At 41.0% G+C, this 19,094-nt stretch overlaps 1 protein-coding gene across 1 annotated transcript in view; it reads right to left on the bottom strand.

Annotated features, from left to right (window-relative positions):
* The window catches only part of Nhsl1 (NHS like 1), a 126,110-nt gene that overhangs the window by 12,505 nt on the left and 94,511 nt on the right, over positions 1-19,094 (bottom strand). Inside the window, exons 4-5 of the mRNA XM_033763158.1 lie at positions 9,284-9,476; positions 4,816-4,947 (exon numbers count right to left, since the gene is read on the bottom strand). Coding sequence (XP_033619049.1) covers positions 4,816-4,947; positions 9,284-9,476 — 325 coding nt within the window. The remainder of the gene's footprint in view (positions 1-4,815; positions 4,948-9,283; positions 9,477-19,094) is intronic.

The following is a 19,094-nucleotide window of genomic DNA, read 5'->3' as shown; positions in this document are numbered from 1 at the left end:
CTTTAAAAAAAAAAAAAAAGCCAAGAGCATGCCCAAAATGTACTGAGAACATGAAATCAGTCCTCAGGACAAATTAAACCTTTAAAAATAGTAGCAAAACCATAGTTCTCGCTAAGAAATATGTATGGGGACTGTAATCAAATATAGTCATAGATCAACAAAATAATTCTACCTGACTCTAAAGAGGAAGCCTCCTAACATGATGCTCAGATTCACTTCTGTGTATCTGCTTATGATTGAATAAAAAGATTATAATTTTGCCTCCCTCATTTAAATGGAAGACAAAAAATTATAAGGCTTCAGATACACAAGAAAGTAAGGATCCCAGGCCCCAGCTTTCCTGAACGACATCACCCAAACCTCCGGTTACCTGGACAAGGCACTGTAACCATGGGAACCCTCAGTCTGCCCTGTCCCCATTCCACCACATGGCACATGTCCCTGGCTGCCCACATAAAGCCTTTTCTCACCGTAATAACAGAGGGAATTACTAAAGTGGTAGCAGCACGATGGTATGCACCTCAAAGATGTCCACAAGGAAGACCACCCCCATGTAGAACACTTTCCTTCACCGTGTCAATGGAGAATCTGATCATACTGTGTTTTTAGCAAAGAGGCTCTATTTCCTCTCTGCCAAGCTCTCAATGAACGCACACACGCATGCACGTGACTGCTTCAAAAAGGGAAAGTGAGCAAAGAGGCAGGAGCAGGGAAAAAGAAAACAACCCACTTTGAAGAAAGAAAAACAGAAGGTGTGAGTTCCCGCCATTTGGTAATCTGGAAGAGGAGCGGGTCTAGTGCTGCGTGAGCTTCAGGCCACACATCTGAGTGAGATACCTCATTCTGTTCAACTATGGATCTTAATATGTTTTTCTTTCAAAACTGCAGTGATTTTTGCACGGAGTTAGTGGTAGATTTTTAACTGTTTCAGTGCCATAAGTAAAATCCTCGTACTTCTGAGCAATAATTTTTTTCCTATTAATTAGTCTTCTTTCCTTTATTTATTTTATTTATTTATTTTAAGTGCATGCTTGTAGTACATGATGTTTGTATTACCTGGGGGAGTACATGTATTTTGAGTATGAACTTATGCTAGGCTTCTAAAAAGAGAAATATAGGCATTTCTTCATCTATAGCTGAACACACTTTCTTATTTAAAATAATGTTTTTTTAAAGACCTTAAGAAATAGATGAGAATCGACTAACATATAACTTATCAGAGGGACCAACAGAATTCTATTTCCAAAACACAACCTTCAATATTTTCACAAAATAAAAAATGTCACAATATTTTAGGACACTGACGAATGCTATAAAGAACAAACAAAAAGAGATCCACAAACCCACACAGACCACTCAGCTGCTGCTGAAATCCTGATGTGATTTTTTAAACATATGTAAAGATATAATTGTGTATAATTTTTTACTTTATTAATAAAACAAGGGATTTCCAATTCCCAAAAATACATATAATTAAGGATGCTACAAATCGACAAGTTAGTTTTTGTTTGTTTGTTTGGTATTGGGGATTGAACCCAGGACTTAAGCATGCTAATCATGTACTCTGGTACATGCCTGTAATCTCAGCACTTGGGAGGCAGAGGCAGAGGCAGGAGGATGGATCACTACGAGTTCAAGACCAACCTAGGCTACATAGTGAGTTCAAAGCCGCAATGAACTACACAGTGAGATCCTGTTGAAGGAAGGAAGGAGGAAGGAGGGGAAGGGGTGAAGGAAAAGGAAGGAGGGAAAGGAAGTCATGTTGTGCCTTCAGTAATGTTAACTTTTTTACTGTATGACTCCAATGATATGTTTCTTTAATTTAGAAAAAGTATTAGTACACATTTACTTTCCTTGTGTATACTTCGTACATGTACATAACACATCTTAATTCATAAAAGGATTCCTTTACATAAGGTTCTACTTTGGAAATATATATGAAGTTAAGTTCAGTAGCCAAATGTAATGACACATCAACAAGGCAATCCTGTCTGATACTAAAAGATAAAATCTCACAGCATGACGTTCACACCCAATTCCATGTAGTTTTAAAATTAAAGGGAAATGGAAAGTTTGCCCAATCCACTTAAATGGAAGACAACAAATTAGAAGGCAACAGTTATGCTTTGGAAACATTAAATATCCTACCTTAGTTTTAAAGCATTACATGCTGGTTAGTCTCCACAGTCAATGATCAGAGACTTTGAACTAAAAACTGCCCATAATTAAGCATGATATGTCTTTCTAATGGAAGTACCTCCATGCGGCTGGAGTTTTAAAATCGAAACCCCTGGCAGCATGGACAGCATCTCACAGACAGGGTGTGTCTTTCCTAGGGACTGCCTTTCCTCCAGAGAACCAATTCCCCTTTTCTCTAACTTGTTTGACTCAGCCACACACTTCCCAGTGTGTTGTATCTCTACAAAGACTAATTTTAAAGGAAATATGAAGTGTCTACTGTTGGTAATCATTAGGTAGCACAGATTTCCAAACCAGAATCTTTACAAGTACAAAATATGGAGAAACATTGCAGGGTCAACCAGAAATCTTGAAAGGACAGGGAAAATATATAATCCAGTATTTCTGCTGAACAGAACTGTTTTTGCATGCTACTTCCCTCAGCCTATTCATAAAACTGAGCCCTTGCTTAATTGTCTATTTCTTGTTTATAACCAGCTCTGACTTAGATACAGTTGTCACAGCAACCCCCCAGCTGAAGTCCAGGTCATGTCCATGGCTATGCAGTGACACTGATGCCTCAGGTCTGCCAACGGTACCAACAAAGATGATGCAGGGAAAGCTATTTCTCTCCTCCAGCATCAGTGGCACCACCGTGTCACACACAAAAGAGAAATGTGGATTCCAAGGATGCAATCACTGATTTAAAATATACTAAAACTGCAAAAGATACAATTAACCTCGAGGGATGGGTTGTTTAAGTATGATGAAAAAAATTTTGAATTATTGGCTCCACATTTGTTGGTTCAATAATGTAAGTTCCTAACTCTCAGGTTCTAGGCTGTATATTACATAGTGCACAAAGAAGTCTTACAAAATCATGCAGAACCTTCTTACTCTGCCTGGGAAGCCACTTAAAATGTAGCTTTCCTCAAATCACCAACCTTGCTTTCTTACAAAGGGCCTAACTATCTGTCCTTATCATCACTCCTTTAATGAAAGCACATCTTCTAAAAAGACCAGATAAAGTGTAAGTGTTCCTCCTTACTATAAGAAATTAGCCCATCGCACACCTTCTCAGCGTATGCATACAGATTAGCTTCTCAAATTTGGTAGCTGTCACCTCAAAGAGCAGGATAAAAAGAGTCTGAAAGAATGGAACACAGCTACATTCTGAGGGGAGGGGAAAGTGCACAAGTGTTATCGAGGCCTAGGTTCAGTGAAGGGACCAGAGCCTCGGGGAGCCACAGGAGCAGGTGTGCAGGCCCGGGGCCAGGGAGGGACTTCACACATCCCATGGGTGCAGGCACAGTCCTAACTTTCCTTCTTACCAACCTTCCTGCTACAGAACAGGACCAGAACCTGTCCTCACCCAGCTCACGGGAGCTACCTAGGGCAGAGGCAAAGCGATGCTGTTCTTGTCCAAATGCTGCTTCAGTCTAGAAAGCACAGAACAGATAATGTAGGACTACATGGCAGTAAAAGCAACACTGCCACTTAAAGAGTGAGCCTGCCCTCCCTAATACCGGGCATTTAAGCAACAGTGTTGGGAACAAGAAGACAGGCAAAACGCCTGTGGCACCAGAAGCTGATACCCTACCTCAAGGTGCTGTAATAGATACTCCACTATTGCTAAGATAAGCTGCTCTGTTTACTAAAAAACTAGTACGCAATTTCAGAACTACGGTAATGACTCTCAGTTTCTAGAGTGAAACTGTTTAAGTAAAGACAAGTAAATAACATCAGGTGGAAGTAAACATCGGGAAATTCAGTTCACATGTTGGCGAAAGAGGAAGGGACAAACATCAGAACAGGCAGCATTACGTATGCTCCCTGCAATAATGACAACAGTGGCTATTACGTTTGTGATAATACCAGGTACTCAAATGACTCTAGCAGGTGGGTTCTCGGGCCATTTTCGGAACAAGGAAGCAGACCCAGAGAGGTAAAGTGATCTGCCCAACGTTACCTGTGAGCTGTCCCAAGAAAGAGGGAAAGGAAGGTGCCGCAGAGGAGAGTGAAGGGGTTACCCAAAGCACACGGAAACAAAAGCCCCAAATGATGGTGAGTGAATAGTGAGTTAACAACCTCCTCCACCAGCCCTAATATTTTCCTTTTCTGTTTTGATCATAGGCTGAAAACTACTGAAGAAAAAGGTATAAAATTGTTTCACGGAAAGTAGTAACGTTACCTGACATAAATGATCATTTTCAGACCTAAATGATCAATTGCTGTCATATTGGCATTTACCAATAACCTGACTATGGCCTCAGTGACATAATGCCGCAGTATTGTCGCGTAACTACACAAGTTCGCACTCATAATGGGAAGTCCTAGAATAAGGCTTTCTTTGAGACCCTAAGATCTAAATGACAAGTAAATTTAGCTGTGGAAATAACCAATGTTCAAGGTGCCTACAGATGATGAACACTCAGTGTCTATCATCCCAGTTAAGAGTTTTCACAGAGGCTGTTCCCCCTCCAGTCTCCCAAAAACTCAGTGATTCACCTGCACGGAATGCAGGAGTTGCACCTAACGCTTCGTCAGGAGAGAAGCTGGCTAGGAGGATGTATGGGTTTTCTAAGCACCACACCGAGCAGCAAGGAGAGGCAAAAATGCAGTTCTGAAGAGCCATACCTAGCTCCTTCTGTATGCTGTCAGGGACTCCTGTAATAGTCTTTCTCCTTTTGACTTTCTTCGGTCGTCTTACCAGAGTGTCTGTGTAAATTAGAGACCGCCGAAGGCTGGCCTGGCGATCGAAATTCTCCCCTAATGTAGAGCAGTAGAACAAGCAAAGCAATGTTATTTTCAAGCAAGCTGACACCATGCACTTTCTTCCAGAAGCTCGTTGTAATATGGTAAGAAGGTATTAATAATGATGTTAGCCAGTCACATGATGAATGCTGAAGGGCGTAAAAGGAAGGAATGCACATTATCATCAGAAGGCTGCTTTCCAATTTCTAGGTGCGCGTCCTTCTCCAAAGGACGCATCTTGATCTCATTTTCTAACAGGCCGGAATAGCAAATGGGAATTTGTTATTAACATACCGAGAGAGTGATTTTGTTATTTTAAAAATGCGGCCGTTTGGAAGTGTTTCACACAGGTCTCTGCTCACTGAAATCACTCTTTATATCAGCACGTCTGTGGTGATGGTGACAGGTATTTTATTTACCTGGTCATCACACAGGGACCGATATCATATCAGGTCAAGTAATTTAATCAAGATCCACAGCTTCTTCTTCAACCAAGAGGCTGACAATTTGCACAGACTCTGGAAATTGTGATAGTGTGACATACAATTTTAATGAAAAATGAAAAGCCTTCTAATGACAAAGTACTTTCGTCACAATGAGACGCTGTAGCACTGCTCTTAATCAAAGCTGAACTGCTTCTCTGTTTCATGACCACCGTTTAATGTTAGTCTTAACTCAGCCAGAGCCAGACCCACAGGACTTCTTTTCCTCCCTAGAGTGTAAGTCTGTGTGATAAACACGCCATGGGAAACCATAAAAGAATAATGTTTTTAGCACTACAAGTTACTGATTGGTCTGATTAAATTATTGCTAATTTGGTTAAGGAAGTTTTATAGCATTGACTGTTTTACATGGTTACTCTCCCCCCAAAAGAGAATAATATATACAATTATATAGACAAATCATATCTCCATCATTTTTATGCACAAGGAAAGTACAAAATATTCACTCTATTTGCAGTGGCTCTGTTGTGGACAATATAACTTCTGTTTTGATCATAGTAAATTGTGACCCTTATCTAACTAAAGCAAAAGAAAGGTCTGAATGACCCAAACACATTTCTCCTATGGAGGAACATATTTTATGCAAGCATAAATAAACGCTTGCAACCTTGCAAATTCTTGCAACTTTGTCTCAAATAGAGAATAACAGGACTAATTGAGAGACGAGCCTAAAACACCAGAAGGTACCACTGCTGTGACAAATGGGTCACTTATGTGTAGTAGCACACACGAGGCATACAGGGGGCAAGTCATGACTTCAGTGGTTCATTAGTTCTCTGGAGAAGCAGGAAATAAAATTCCCTGTCTCAGGACATTAAGAATGACAATACACTAACAGAAAGTTGTATTTAGTCTTCAGTTTTGCTTCCATAGCAAAGACAAAAAATAAATCCACTTAAATCCCAAGGAAACGAAGAAATAAACCAAATGAGGGTGAATATCTACAACATTCACCATGAAAAGCATTTGCATCACAGTCTAAAAGGACTATCTCAGCTGGGCATGGTGGTCCACACCTGTAATCCCAGCACTTGGGAGGCTGAAGCAGGAGGATCGCTGTGAATTCAAGGCCAGCCTGGACTACACAGTGAGTTCAAAACCAGCCTGCACTACATAGCAAGACCCTGCCTCAAAACACAAACAAACAAACAAATATACCAAATAAAAGGACTATCTCAGCTGCTGGATTATACATTTTTGAAGGCAGACAGCATGAATCTCGTCCCTTAGGATCTTCTATGGCACTCTCCTGATACCTTGCACAAAGCAGTTACTTAGCAAACATCTGTTGGATTGAATCACTCTGAAAAATGGCACTAGTTCGTCATGGTTACCACTTAGATAAAGGCAGTTCAAACACTAGCCAGTTTGTAAAAATCATTGAAGTGTGATTCCTCCCTACACTCATCATCCTGGTGGAAGACTTATTATCCCACATGGTGAGTTATGGAACATATTTATATGTTTTTTTAATTTTAAACTTTTGTTTTCTGCTTAACTTTTAGAACATGGTAAGTCCTCAAGGCATTACCCCTAAAGGGATTAAATCCACTTTCTAGTTCATTACCATGATGTTCTACACCTGGTGGGCTTCACTCTGTATTTGAAGCAATATATTTATGGGCAATTCTTTCTCCCTGGGGAGAGAAACTCACCCAAATTATTGAGTTCATGACAATTTCCTACAAGAAGTTACATTTTTTTATCTAAAAAACCTACTGCAACTTTAGAAATATATAATTTGAAGAGCAAGAAGGTGTATAACCTATATCAGTTCAAATATCAAAAGGAAAATTTTTAAATTTTATTGCTTCTTTTTGCCAGCTTAGAAAAATGAGTCATTTAAGAAATATGTGCATGTGTGAATACACAGATCCATAAAACAGAGTAATACATGTTACTGGATATATTTAATTCTGATATTTCTGCAAAATGTTAACCACTTAATTAAAAATAAATTACATTTTGACATAACTCCACTGCTCATTTCTCTACTGTTAGACCCCTTTCTTAGGTGGCACTCATCAAATAGGAGAGAATTAAAACTCAAAGATATGATGTTGTCATCTATTTTTTATTTTTAATTTTCACTATCTTCTATTGTGATGATCTATTTCATTGTAAATAATTCTGTATTCTTGAAATGCTAGTTACTCTATTTTAAGTAAGATAATGTTTCACCATAATTCCACTAAGGATTATTATATTTCATAGCACAATAATCTAATAATATTATTTCTGAGGCATTAAGTCAGATATAACATGACTACTTCGGCATTTAATCAATCAAATAGTATAATTTATTCTCATAGAAAACATGTGCCTATGCATTTCACCAAGCAATAAATGCCATAGTACATACTGAAACATATCTACTTATAAAAATAATCTTTAAAAAAATGTGAGCTAAGTGAAGGAGAAACATGCTCATGAAGAGAACCGAGCCATTTATAAAGACAATGGATTAAAATGCCACACTATTTCTTTAAGGTTTAAGTGAAATAAATGTGAAAAAATATAAATGAAATAGAAAAACAATTCATGTACTTATTTAACTTTACACGGAATCCAATGAGTTCTAAACGTAATTTCTAAATATCCCGTTAAGGTTTTTAAAACATGTTCAAGATGTCATTCATTAGCCTTTACCAGCCACCAATGTCGTGGCAGAAAGCTTTCTATACCGCAGTAAAGAAAGCAAGGGTGCTATGACGTTTCGTTCCAATTGTGAATGAAAATCGTCCTTTTTGGTCCCCCAATTTGACTACCAAGGACAACTATTGCTCATCTCTTTCTGTAGAACACAGAGTCAAACCATTCACACTACTGTCTCTCGTTTGTTTGTTTTTGTCTGTTTTGGTACTGCCGATGGACTCCAGCCCGAGCCCGACTGTTCTCCATCCACTTTACCCAGCCCTTATTAAAGCCGAACACACCTATCTTGCCCTTTGTACTTGGCCAATTCTCTGTGGAGACTAGAGCTAGAGAAATGGTGAAACAGGCAGCTTTTCAGCATCTTTTTAATAGCTCTTCTAAGTCTGTGAAAGATCAGCTTTTTTTGTCTGTTGTTTGTTTGTTTGTTTGTTGTTTCTTGGATCGAACTCAGGACCTTGTGTTTGCAAGGCAGGCAGAAGTTTGAGCTTTATATACCTTGGCGTCTGTGACTTTTTCACAAATTATTAAAGGTTGACTATAAGATTCCATAATTTCACATTTGATAATACACTCTAACTTAACTTAACATATTCTGAAATTGTTTATTCTATGCAGGGTAGATTCTTATGTGAAGACTGAGGAAATGAAATTATAAAAATCAAAATATAAAACAATCACTATGTTAAGGTTTTTAAAATATATTTTTATAGCTATTCATCCTCTTGATATTTTTATTTCAAGAATTTTTCCCTTTTTTTCTATTTGAGAAAACAAGAAGTTAAAACAAAATCTGTCAGAAGCATCACAGAATAATTATTTTTTCACTTCTATAAATATTACTTAAAGGAATATTTTAGAAGGGAATATAGTTTTTCTTACCCAGGCACATTTAGAAAATGCCCCTATATAAACAAAATCAGATTAAAAAGCAATTCAATTTAAAAAGGCATGCTTTAAATGAATGTTGGACTCATCAAGTTCCTTGACACCATTCTCGGTGATGACAGTCGTCTGTCCCAACAAACAACAGATATTTTATGTGCATCTGTGTGTGCAGTTTTGACAGTCCCTTCAGAGAGCAGGAATTAGGACCATACCTATTCCCTCCGACCTGGAAATGAAATGCTAACGGCATATAACCAACCAAAAGCCACGGTCCTTCTCCCCACGAGCACCTGCCCAGCAGCACTTACCAGTTATGTTGATGGGCACCACGTCGGCCTGCACTGCTTGGGCCTGCTGTCGCATCTTCTCTTCTGGCGTTGGCAGCGGCAGTGACTTGGTCCAGTTTGTCTGAGTATTAAGGTCAGAGAAGTCACCTGAGGTTGGCGTTTTCGGTCTCCTGATGCCAGTGGGTTTTTCCTCCTCTGATGAAGAAACAGAACACTGCAGAGAATAAAGAAGTCACCATGTGTAAAGAGCTGGAAGGAACATTGAAAACTACACTTTATTTTTACAGTTATTCTGTTTTAAAGGAAGCCAAGAATTGATCACATTTAAGAAGGAAAGCAGTGGTTTGGGAGAAAACTGCTTATTCTCTTGAGCATGACCCATAATACACAATTCATCTAGTCTTGGTCTATAAATTGTGAGGACTGAAGAAGGCTTTGCTGACCCACAAAATCTTTTACGTGCTTCTAGTTTTTCCTATCTTTGCCATGGTCAGAAAGCTTATGGATTTAGCCTAACATTAGAAAGCTAGAGAAACATCACTGCGGCAAACATCAGTTTCCATTTTTATTAAAATTTTGTTTTCCTCAAAGTAATTTCTAGCCTCAACCTTATTTCCTCTGGGCTCTGACCTCAAGGAACATTTTTAGAACGATATAGTTATTGTTGTTCAACTATTTGTGCTCTTCTGAAACTACCTATATGGGGAAAAAAATCATTGTGAAATTGCTAAACTACAAGAAGCTGACAAAAGCTGTACTCTCGGCCTTATCAGAATGTCATGAAAATATTTCTAGCAGTGCCTGTTTTGATAAAGATTAACATCCATACCTTTCTTTCCACAATACCTTAAAAGTAAGCACTAAAGTTGTGCTGGCATTTTGTGAGGGACTTTATCATGGCTCCTTGGTAGCTAACTCCGCAACAAAGAAATGCCAAGAACTCAAAATCAATGCAACATGCTTAGGGTCAACAAGAATGGGCAACTGGCTGTGTTGGGAAATGGCAGCACATGACACACAATAAATGTAAGAACTGGCCCGGGTGTGGTGGTGCATGCCTATAATCCCAGCATTCGGAAGGCTGAGGCAGGAGGATCGCTATGAGTTCCAGACCAGCCTGGTCCCATAGTGAGTTCCAGGTCAGTCTCATCTACAAAGTGAGACCCTGTCTGAAAAACAAACAAATGAAACAATAAATGTAAGAACTACTCTTCAAGTCTAAAGCACTGCAACTGAGCTGCCACTGATGAAAGTAAGGCATTTAAGAATTTTACTGAAGGAGAAAGTCAGTAAATCTTCCCAAAGGGAAGCTTGGTATAACCAGTAGCCAGATCCATGCAATCTGCTCCAGGCCATTCATCCCCAACAAGGGTAACTGCTATTGAGATTTCTAACCCCACAGCTTTGTTTGGCCTATATTTGAACTTTCTATGAAGGAAATCATACTGTCTGTTCTCTCTGACTTATGCTTGTAGGGACTTCTCTATCTTTAAAACATTTACAGTGGTACCTCAGTTCACAAAGACTTGTTTGCATACACTATAGAGTTTGGCAAAATTTTATTTTCATTTGCAAACTCTGCATTGGGTGACAAACACTACTGCAGCCATCTTTCCTGCACAAACACAAACGTGGCCAGCTTTTCCAAGGTCATAGAACAAATTAAGTTTGTGAACTAAGGTACCATTACATTTTGATGCCTTTCTGGGTCTAAAGCAAACTTCTAAGCGGGCACATGGAAGAAATGTACGGAAATCCATCTGTTGAGTTTAAACAGAAGAATGCTGTCAACACTCTTTGCTGCTACTGAGTTTGAATTGCTGAAAAATATCTGTATTTATCCTACAATTGCTAGCACTTCACAAATCTCGAAAAGACTATAGGGATAATCCCCCAGGCTAAGAATCCGAAGGCCTGAGTATGTTCCAAAAACCTTGATGCTTGCTGTAAACAGGGGCTCCACCACCCACCTGCTGTACTCACAGAAGTACTCTGAGGACTTAGTGGCGATGTCTGACTATTAGGTACTAGAGGTAAGTGGGTGGTAATCATATAAATATACTTATGCTTGTATACAGAAGACATACAAAATGATCATCTAGTTTTTTCACCCAGGGGACATCTGAAATGATTGTTATGAAAGGGACAAACACTTGATTTACAAACTGACATTTGTAACCGATATATTATGACACTAAATTGAGCTCTATCCACTCATATTTGATCCGATTCTGGATACAAGTTACCACTCACACAGATCCTTGTAAGACAATCAAAGGGATTTCTGAAGTAGCAGCAGCCAAGCCACTCACTGATGTAAACTGATTACTTCCAGTTTCTTTGCAGCTGTGACATCATTAAGTTTGCTTCATGACACATATTCTCTGTCCTTAAGGTTCACACACACAAATCAAAATTAATTTCATTTGAGAATTTCATGGCAATCTGTACAGAAGTCATCTGTCTGAGGCTGAATCTTACTCTAGTAAATTGGAAGATCACCCTCATTTTCTGAGACATACACAGAGAAATAATTTTTCAGGCAACCTTGAATATCAGCATAAAAACCGAAGGCAGTGAGAAGCAAAACTAGGAGGAAAGGGGCAGCTCCAGGGTGACTGGGAACAGAGCAGTGACCCCCTGTAGTGAGGGCTCCTTTTCCTGGTGAGGTCCTCATCTCTAAGGGCACAGCCGGAAGCCCTGCCCTACTCCATGTTTCTTTTAGTTGGCTGATAATGTCAGAAATGATAACTTTCACAAACAACACTTTCTCCTAGTCCTGGTTGTCATGGGATGTCACTTGGGACTGCTATGGTTTGACAACAAAGAAAATCTTTTTATGAAGTGCTTACTTCTCTTGCAAGAGAATTTCGCAGACATGCAGTGCCTAGTTATATGCAGATGTGATTGTTAGTACCACAATCCACTACGGGAAAAGACAGCACGGAGGACACTCAGAATGGCACAACTCCCATGCCTCTTGCTGTTTATAACACAAAACGGCCACAGGATGAACCTGCTGCGTGTCAAAGGCACAGTGCATCACGACTCCTGAATGTCTGCATCCCCAGTGAGCCCCAGGGGCATGTGTTGGACGCTTGCTCCCCTACTTGGTGGGGCTGTTAGGGGTTAGGGCCTGGTAGAAGGTTTTTAGTCACAGAGGTGGGGAGCTGCCCTCAAACAGGAGAACGGGATCCCGTCCCCTTCCACCTCTGTGTGGTGCCCTGGCCATAAGGTGGGTAATTTTGCAAAGCCACCAGCTCCCACCATGATGTGCTGCTCCACCACAGGGCCAAAAGCCATGAGGCTCAAAAGACCATGGACTGAAACTCCACAAGTATGATCCAAAAAAAAACCGTTTCTCTCTCTCTTTTTTTTTTTTTTTTTTGTACTGGGGATTGAGGGTCCTTGCACTTGCAAGGCAGGCCACTGAACCGCTGAGCTAAATCCCTGGCCCAACCTTTTCTCTTTACATGTTAACTATTTCTGGTATTTGTTACAGCAATAGAAAGCTGACTAATACAATAAGAGCACACTATGGGTTCTTTCACTAGCTTCCTCACTGGTCTGCACGCTTCTGTCATGGCTGGCTACCATCCCCTACTACTTCCCTTCCAATAGTCTATTCTCAACACAGCACAAAGAGATCTTTTAGAATGTGTCAGAATATGTTTATTCTGTCCTTACTCTGATCTGCAAGACCCTCCTTGATCTACAGACTGGCCTACTGTTCTCTTTCCAACCACACCACCCTCTGGGCTGTTCCTCCTACAATCGATGTATACTTCCTCCTTGGGGCCATTGTACTTGCTACCCCCCATCCCGCTCCTTTAGACAACTGCCCAGGAAGCATCCTCTTTATCTCAAAAATTTACCCTACAGTCCCTTTAATCCAGAAGTGAACAAGGAAGAGCCTGTTCACCCTACTTAGTTTCAACTTCTTCCGGATATTATAGCCCCCTTTCCTGCTTCTTTTTTCCTCTTTAGAATGTATCAGTAGTGTTATGGCTTGTGTCTAGATTGTCTCCCAAAGCCGCATGTGGTCATAGGTGGGGCTTCTCAGAGGTGGCTTGCTCTAGAGTGTGTGATGCTGGGATTAAGGGTGTGTGGTTATTAAATTAGTCCACTGATTGGTTTGGTATAGTTCTGGGTTCAGTTAAGGGTGTTACCTGCTGTCTGTCCTCTGCTTCCCCTCTGCCGTGCTGCCCTGCCTTGGAGCCAGCCAACTGTGGACTGAAACCTCTACAAACGCTGAGCCAAATGCCTTTTCTCCTTTAACTTTGGGAGTTGGGTATTTTGTCTCAGCAATGAGAAAGGTAACTAAAACAATTAGTAGTCATATATTTTCTTTATTTGTTCTCCTCCAAGAAACTATATAAGCATCATCAGAGGCTTTATTCAGAATTGTACAGAAAGCTATTTCAGAAGTTTATTTTTAGAAAGTTCACGATTCAGTAACCGATAGCTATGTGCCTTGCCCTGGACTGTAAGCTTTGCAGTGATGATCTCACTTGATCCTCACGGAGTTGGCCTTGCTTCATAAAGAAGAAATGGAGGCTCGGAGGAGGAAAGTAACTTTACTTTTACTTTTGAAGAGTTCCTACATGGGAAGTTACAGCTAGAACCCAGAACTGACCCCCAAAACTCTGCTATGAAACAGTGTAAAACAACCACTTGCCAAGGTTTATAACGAACAACTAGGTCTTCTGACCTAAAGGTAAAATTGTTTATATCTCTGAATAAGAACCAAACCTTTAAAAACCTATAAAAGGCAGCATTGTGGTGTTGGCAGATGGAGTCAGTGCGGCAGACATCCTGGCGCTGTCATTTACCAGCTGTACCTCTTGAGCAACTCAATCTCCCGGTGTGGGGAACAGAACGACCCAAGCAGTGCTGATGTGTGTGCCTCACACCAGTGAAATCCTTCAGAATAAGGGACTCTCTTTTTTCCTTCCTTTTTAAATACTGAGTTTAACACACCTTGCATTCAGAAGTGAAATGCAGTTTTTATATCTGCCAGTTGGTTAGTAATATTCAGCAATGAACCAACCACATGTTGGTGTGGGAGAGGATGGAGGGTCACAAAGAATTCCCCGTGACACAGAGCTTGACTTCCCATGACACAGGGCGATGGCTGCATCAACAGCCGTCACTTTGTGGCTTTTGGATTTGCAAGTGAGAGAGCAGCAGATTCCACTGGAAATCGGGCAAGCTCTAGCCAGATGGGTAATGGAGCTTCAACGTGGTTTCTCTGACAGAAAAACCAAGTGACCCCAAAGGGGGTTTAACTGTGAAACACAGATTAACTACTCTTCTTTTATTTGACCTGGCACTTGCTTTGCTTTTAAAAACTAGAAAAATGAAATATAATGAGAGCTAAACTCAGTACTTAGCAAATATCACATGAAAAACACGAGACTATATAAAGCACTATTTAAGAGGACACCAACATACATTCCAGTCCTTTCCGGAGGATGTCTAGTCTTTGTTGCTTTTCTTCCCAAAACAAAATCCTTCTTACATCAACGCTTGGTTTTCAAGACCCTGAAAAGTTTTAAAAGGAGCCCAAACTTCTCAGGTCTTTTTTGGCTTTTACCTTTTGTGTACTGCGACCTAAGACCCTAAATGCAGTCCTGTTGTCTCCTTATGCCCTGCCTCCAGCCTACACCAGAAGAAAACGCGTAGGTGGTGGAAATGGGTCTATGCAGCAGTGTAAGTCAGGGCCCAACCAGCAACTGCGTGCAAGCCAGTGGGTGACTTCCAATGCTCTTTATTCCAGAACTTCAATTGTTCCTTCTCTCCCTGACCACAAACCGTGTCCCTTAACCAAGCTCTAAACTTTCCTAGTACATACTGAATTGACATATTTTAGAATTTTAACTTTCCCATATGAAGTCACCTTTTCCTCAAAATAATGAAAATACTTCAATAGAACATAAATGTTTACACTGGTTTCATAGTTTGTTTTTCATCACTTTAGCGCTATAAATTGTAGCACCCTGTGTATAACATAAAAATACTTAACTTACCACAGCCCATGAGCTGAAAGACTGCACACACTCCTCCAGCATCCCTCCCCGCTTTTCCAGAGGGAGCCACTAACTTGAATTCCATGTCCATCCCTCCTTTACCCCTCCTTATATGTGAGTGCTTTTGTGTGCATACATGTAGAAATTATGGAGGTGTGTTTACTTTTCAAGCAGTTTCATGCTCTTTGCAGTGTTTCTAAGACACATCCACATAGTTGTGTGAGCCAATAATTCAACCGCTACACTGGAGGATATGTCCCAATCCAGTACAGTAACACATCGATTTATCCACTCACCTCACCTTGCACTATTCCCCATCAGCGAGTGTTAGAAGGAAAGCATTGGAGCAGAAAGCTTGATTCCTCATATAACCATAACTGGAGAAAAACAAGGACTTTGGAGTCACAGATCTGCACTACAATCTTGACTGCACTTTTGGGCATGATAGGTGTGCTCTCCATCTTGATGGGAGTGATGGTCTCTTGTGCGAATACCCAGGTCATAACTTGGTAAGTTGTACATTTTAAACACAGGTAGCTGATTTTATTATGAATTACACCTTAATAAAGCTCTTTTAAAAGCGAGATCTTGTTTGAGTATTTGAACAGTTAGATCCTAAGTAAGTGACTCGGTCTAAGAGGCAGTTTCCTCATCCATGTTGTGAGTGTAACCGAAGCCACCTTGCACGGCAGCAAAGCACTGCACTGAGCATAGTGACTGAGCTGCTATGTGCCAGGTGCATGGCTCTACATCAGGAAAACAGAGGTGGGAAAGTGAGAGGCCCTTTCCTTCCATCCTGAAGAGCAGGGAGATGAGAAGAGAGCCTACTTACAGTGTGATGGGATGCGACAGAGAAAATGGAGCGAGTCACTGACCTCTCACTGGTCTGCATGTGGAGAGGCCTGGGCATGACAAAACCCGATGATGCCATTCCTGCCCACAGTGGTACAGAGTGCAATAATGTGCCGTAACTTGCTGAGCAGGTGAGTGCACAGGGAGATCTAGCAGGGAATGATTCCATTCAGAGCCATCATTTCTAGACTATAGACTACTCTAGGCCAGAGACGGCGTCTGCACACTGAGATCTAGAGGCACTTGACTTTTTGGGGGGTGGAGGTTAAAGAATGAATGAATGTCAGACAAATCAAAGGTGGCATGAGAAGCCGGGCGTGGTGGTGCACACCTATAATCCCAGCACTCAGGAGGCTGAGACAAGAGGGCCACTGAGAGTTTGAGGCCACTCTGGGCTGTATACTGTCTCAACAAACAAACAAACAAACAAACAGAATATGAGTGATGACAAAGGTGATCGTAGTGAGTGAGAAGGAATCTGGGTGACTTAGTGATTTTGCCCTTGTATTTAACCAACATGGTGTAATGAATGTGCTGCAAATCTGAGATGACCTGCATTCCCATCTTCCCTGAGCTTTCAGCTCTGTGGTTTTGAGAAAGTAACTTTCTATTTTGGAACCTTGGCTTCCAGATCATTAAAATAACAGCAACAACTATAAAATACCTGTTGCATGGGGAGATTCTAGTGGAAAATGAGCTATATTTGTGGAAAAGCTCTGAAGTGTTCTCAAGTGTCCTATAGTCACTGCAAAGTTACTAGAACAACCACCAGTGAATATAGATGACCTGTGAAGCCACAACAACCAGAAATGATTAGTAGCTGCTGAAATCTCAAAATCATCGCCTTAGGCAGGAAATTCTGTGTGGGTAGAATAAAAGACAGGATGATGGGGGGCCAGAGATTTAGCTCAGTGGTTCCAGTGCCTGCCTCGAAATCACAAGGGCCCGAGTTCGATCCCCGGTACCACCGCCCCCCGCCAAAAAAAACCAGGAAGACTGGAGAGTGGCCAAATTTTCACAAAAACAGACATTGTCTATTGAGCTATTTCCTTTGATGTCTGGTTTGAGGAACGCAGCTGTTTAATAAAAGTCATCAGGATCCTCTGGATCTATACTGCATACCAGGCACCAGGCTAAGGGTTTTACAAACATCAGTCGACTCTGACCTCACAATACCCTTCCAAGGTAGATAGTAGGGTCGCTCTGGAACTTGTTATCAGAGCACCTCTGAGAAAGAAAGGGGTGCCATTAATAATTACACAGAACAGCAGCTGCAAACCAGCGGGGCAGAGCCACCAGCCCAAACAGGTGGAGGAGGACAGCAGCCTCACCAAGGCCACCCAGCCCCGGCAGGAGGGGAAGCTCAAGGCTGTGCCTCCTGTGTCAAGTTCAGAGAGCCAGCCTCCAGTGTGCATGGTTCCAGCAGCCAGGTTACTGCCCTCTTCTTTGACATCCTCCTTGGGCTGAAATATTTCCTTCAAAACAGCCTGAAACGCAACGAGCTCAAAGAATAACAGGAAACAGCAAAGAAAATTTTGGTTTCTAACACCACCGCTGATGCCAACCATTTATTGCCAAAATTCCAGTCTAATTCATCTCTTTGGGGGTGAATTTTACACGGGGGATTGAGTAATTCGCGACTGACGTTCTTTCTCTGGGACAATGGGGCCTCTGTGAATGTTTCCCAGAGTCAGCAAGCATGCCATCAGAGAGAACCTGACAACAGCAGTTGGAGAAATTCCCTATCAGCCCCGAGAAGTATTGTGGCACCTGTACCTGAACTCCCAGCAAATACCTGAATAACCTCTTTGGTCACATCTGGTATACACTGAAAACTGAACAGAAAAAAAAAGGCAAGACTAAAACAAAAAACAATGACTTATTCTTTGACTTCACAGTTGAATAAAAGGCATTTGCTGTAAATTCTAAATTGCTTTGCTGACGCATTTTGTCAGGCAGAATACTTACTATGTAGATGATACTGCATAAAAAACTGGAAGTAACAAACAATTTTTTTCTTGCTACACTCTATTACCACTTTTAATATCAAAGATATATGAAGACTTTGTTCATACCATAAAACCGATTGTAGAGTTCTACTTGGTGTTTTGTATTAGGGTAACTGGGGTAATTATTCTGGAACAATTAGCCAGAGTCACCAGAAATGGGGTCCTCTAGGCTCTCTTCTCTAATGTGTATGTCCTAAACTTTTGCTGTATTAGCAGCTCTCATTTTGGAAAGCACTCCCATCCTAAGCACAAAAGGGAAGCTTAATATGCACCGAATGCAAATTAGATGCCTTTCATTATAAACATCTCTTGATGTCAGATGATTTATAGTCTAAGTATTTGGTTAACTCATCGTACAGCCCCTTTAACAGACCCCTACCCCAAAGCCTACCTGTGAGGTAGGAAAGGGTTTTCCCAATGGAATTTCCCACCCCCAAAGTGACTTCCACACATTCCACTTACAGTGATCCCAACTGTGTGAGCAAATTTAAGACCTTGGATTGCAGCTAGGGGTCTTATCTATCTTGGAGGTACCAAAAAAGTGCTGGTTTGGAGGCCTTTTCCATTTACTAGAGTCCCACCTGATTTCTGGGCCCACCTTGACAATACACTAAATCCTTTGCAGGTTTAGGTCTGTGCTGCTGCTCTGTACCCCCAGGGACCACACGGGAGACTCCTGGCCTTCGTTCCCACCAGGAAAGGCAGCGCCCCTTCCTCATCCCAGCTTGCAGCTTTCCAAGCCATGACCTTTTGGATTCAGCCTCTCCACGACTCTCCCTCCTTCTCCTACCCTCTTAAGATGAACACCCAAATCAAAATAGTCCACTCATCTTATTGGTATTGTGTTAATTTATAAAGTAAGCTGGGCAAAACTGACAGCTTTTTCACACTGAGTCCTCAATCTAAGAGTATGATATGCTTCTTTTACTCAAATCTTGTGCT

This window comes from Fukomys damarensis, unplaced genomic scaffold (genome assembly GCF_012274545.1).
Source record: "Fukomys damarensis isolate Sample0158 unplaced genomic scaffold, DMR_v1.0_HiC HiC_scaffold_14, whole genome shotgun sequence".
Lineage (NCBI taxonomy): Eukaryota > Metazoa > Chordata > Mammalia > Rodentia > Bathyergidae > Fukomys > Fukomys damarensis.
This window is presented reverse-complemented; position numbering and strand designations above follow the sequence as displayed.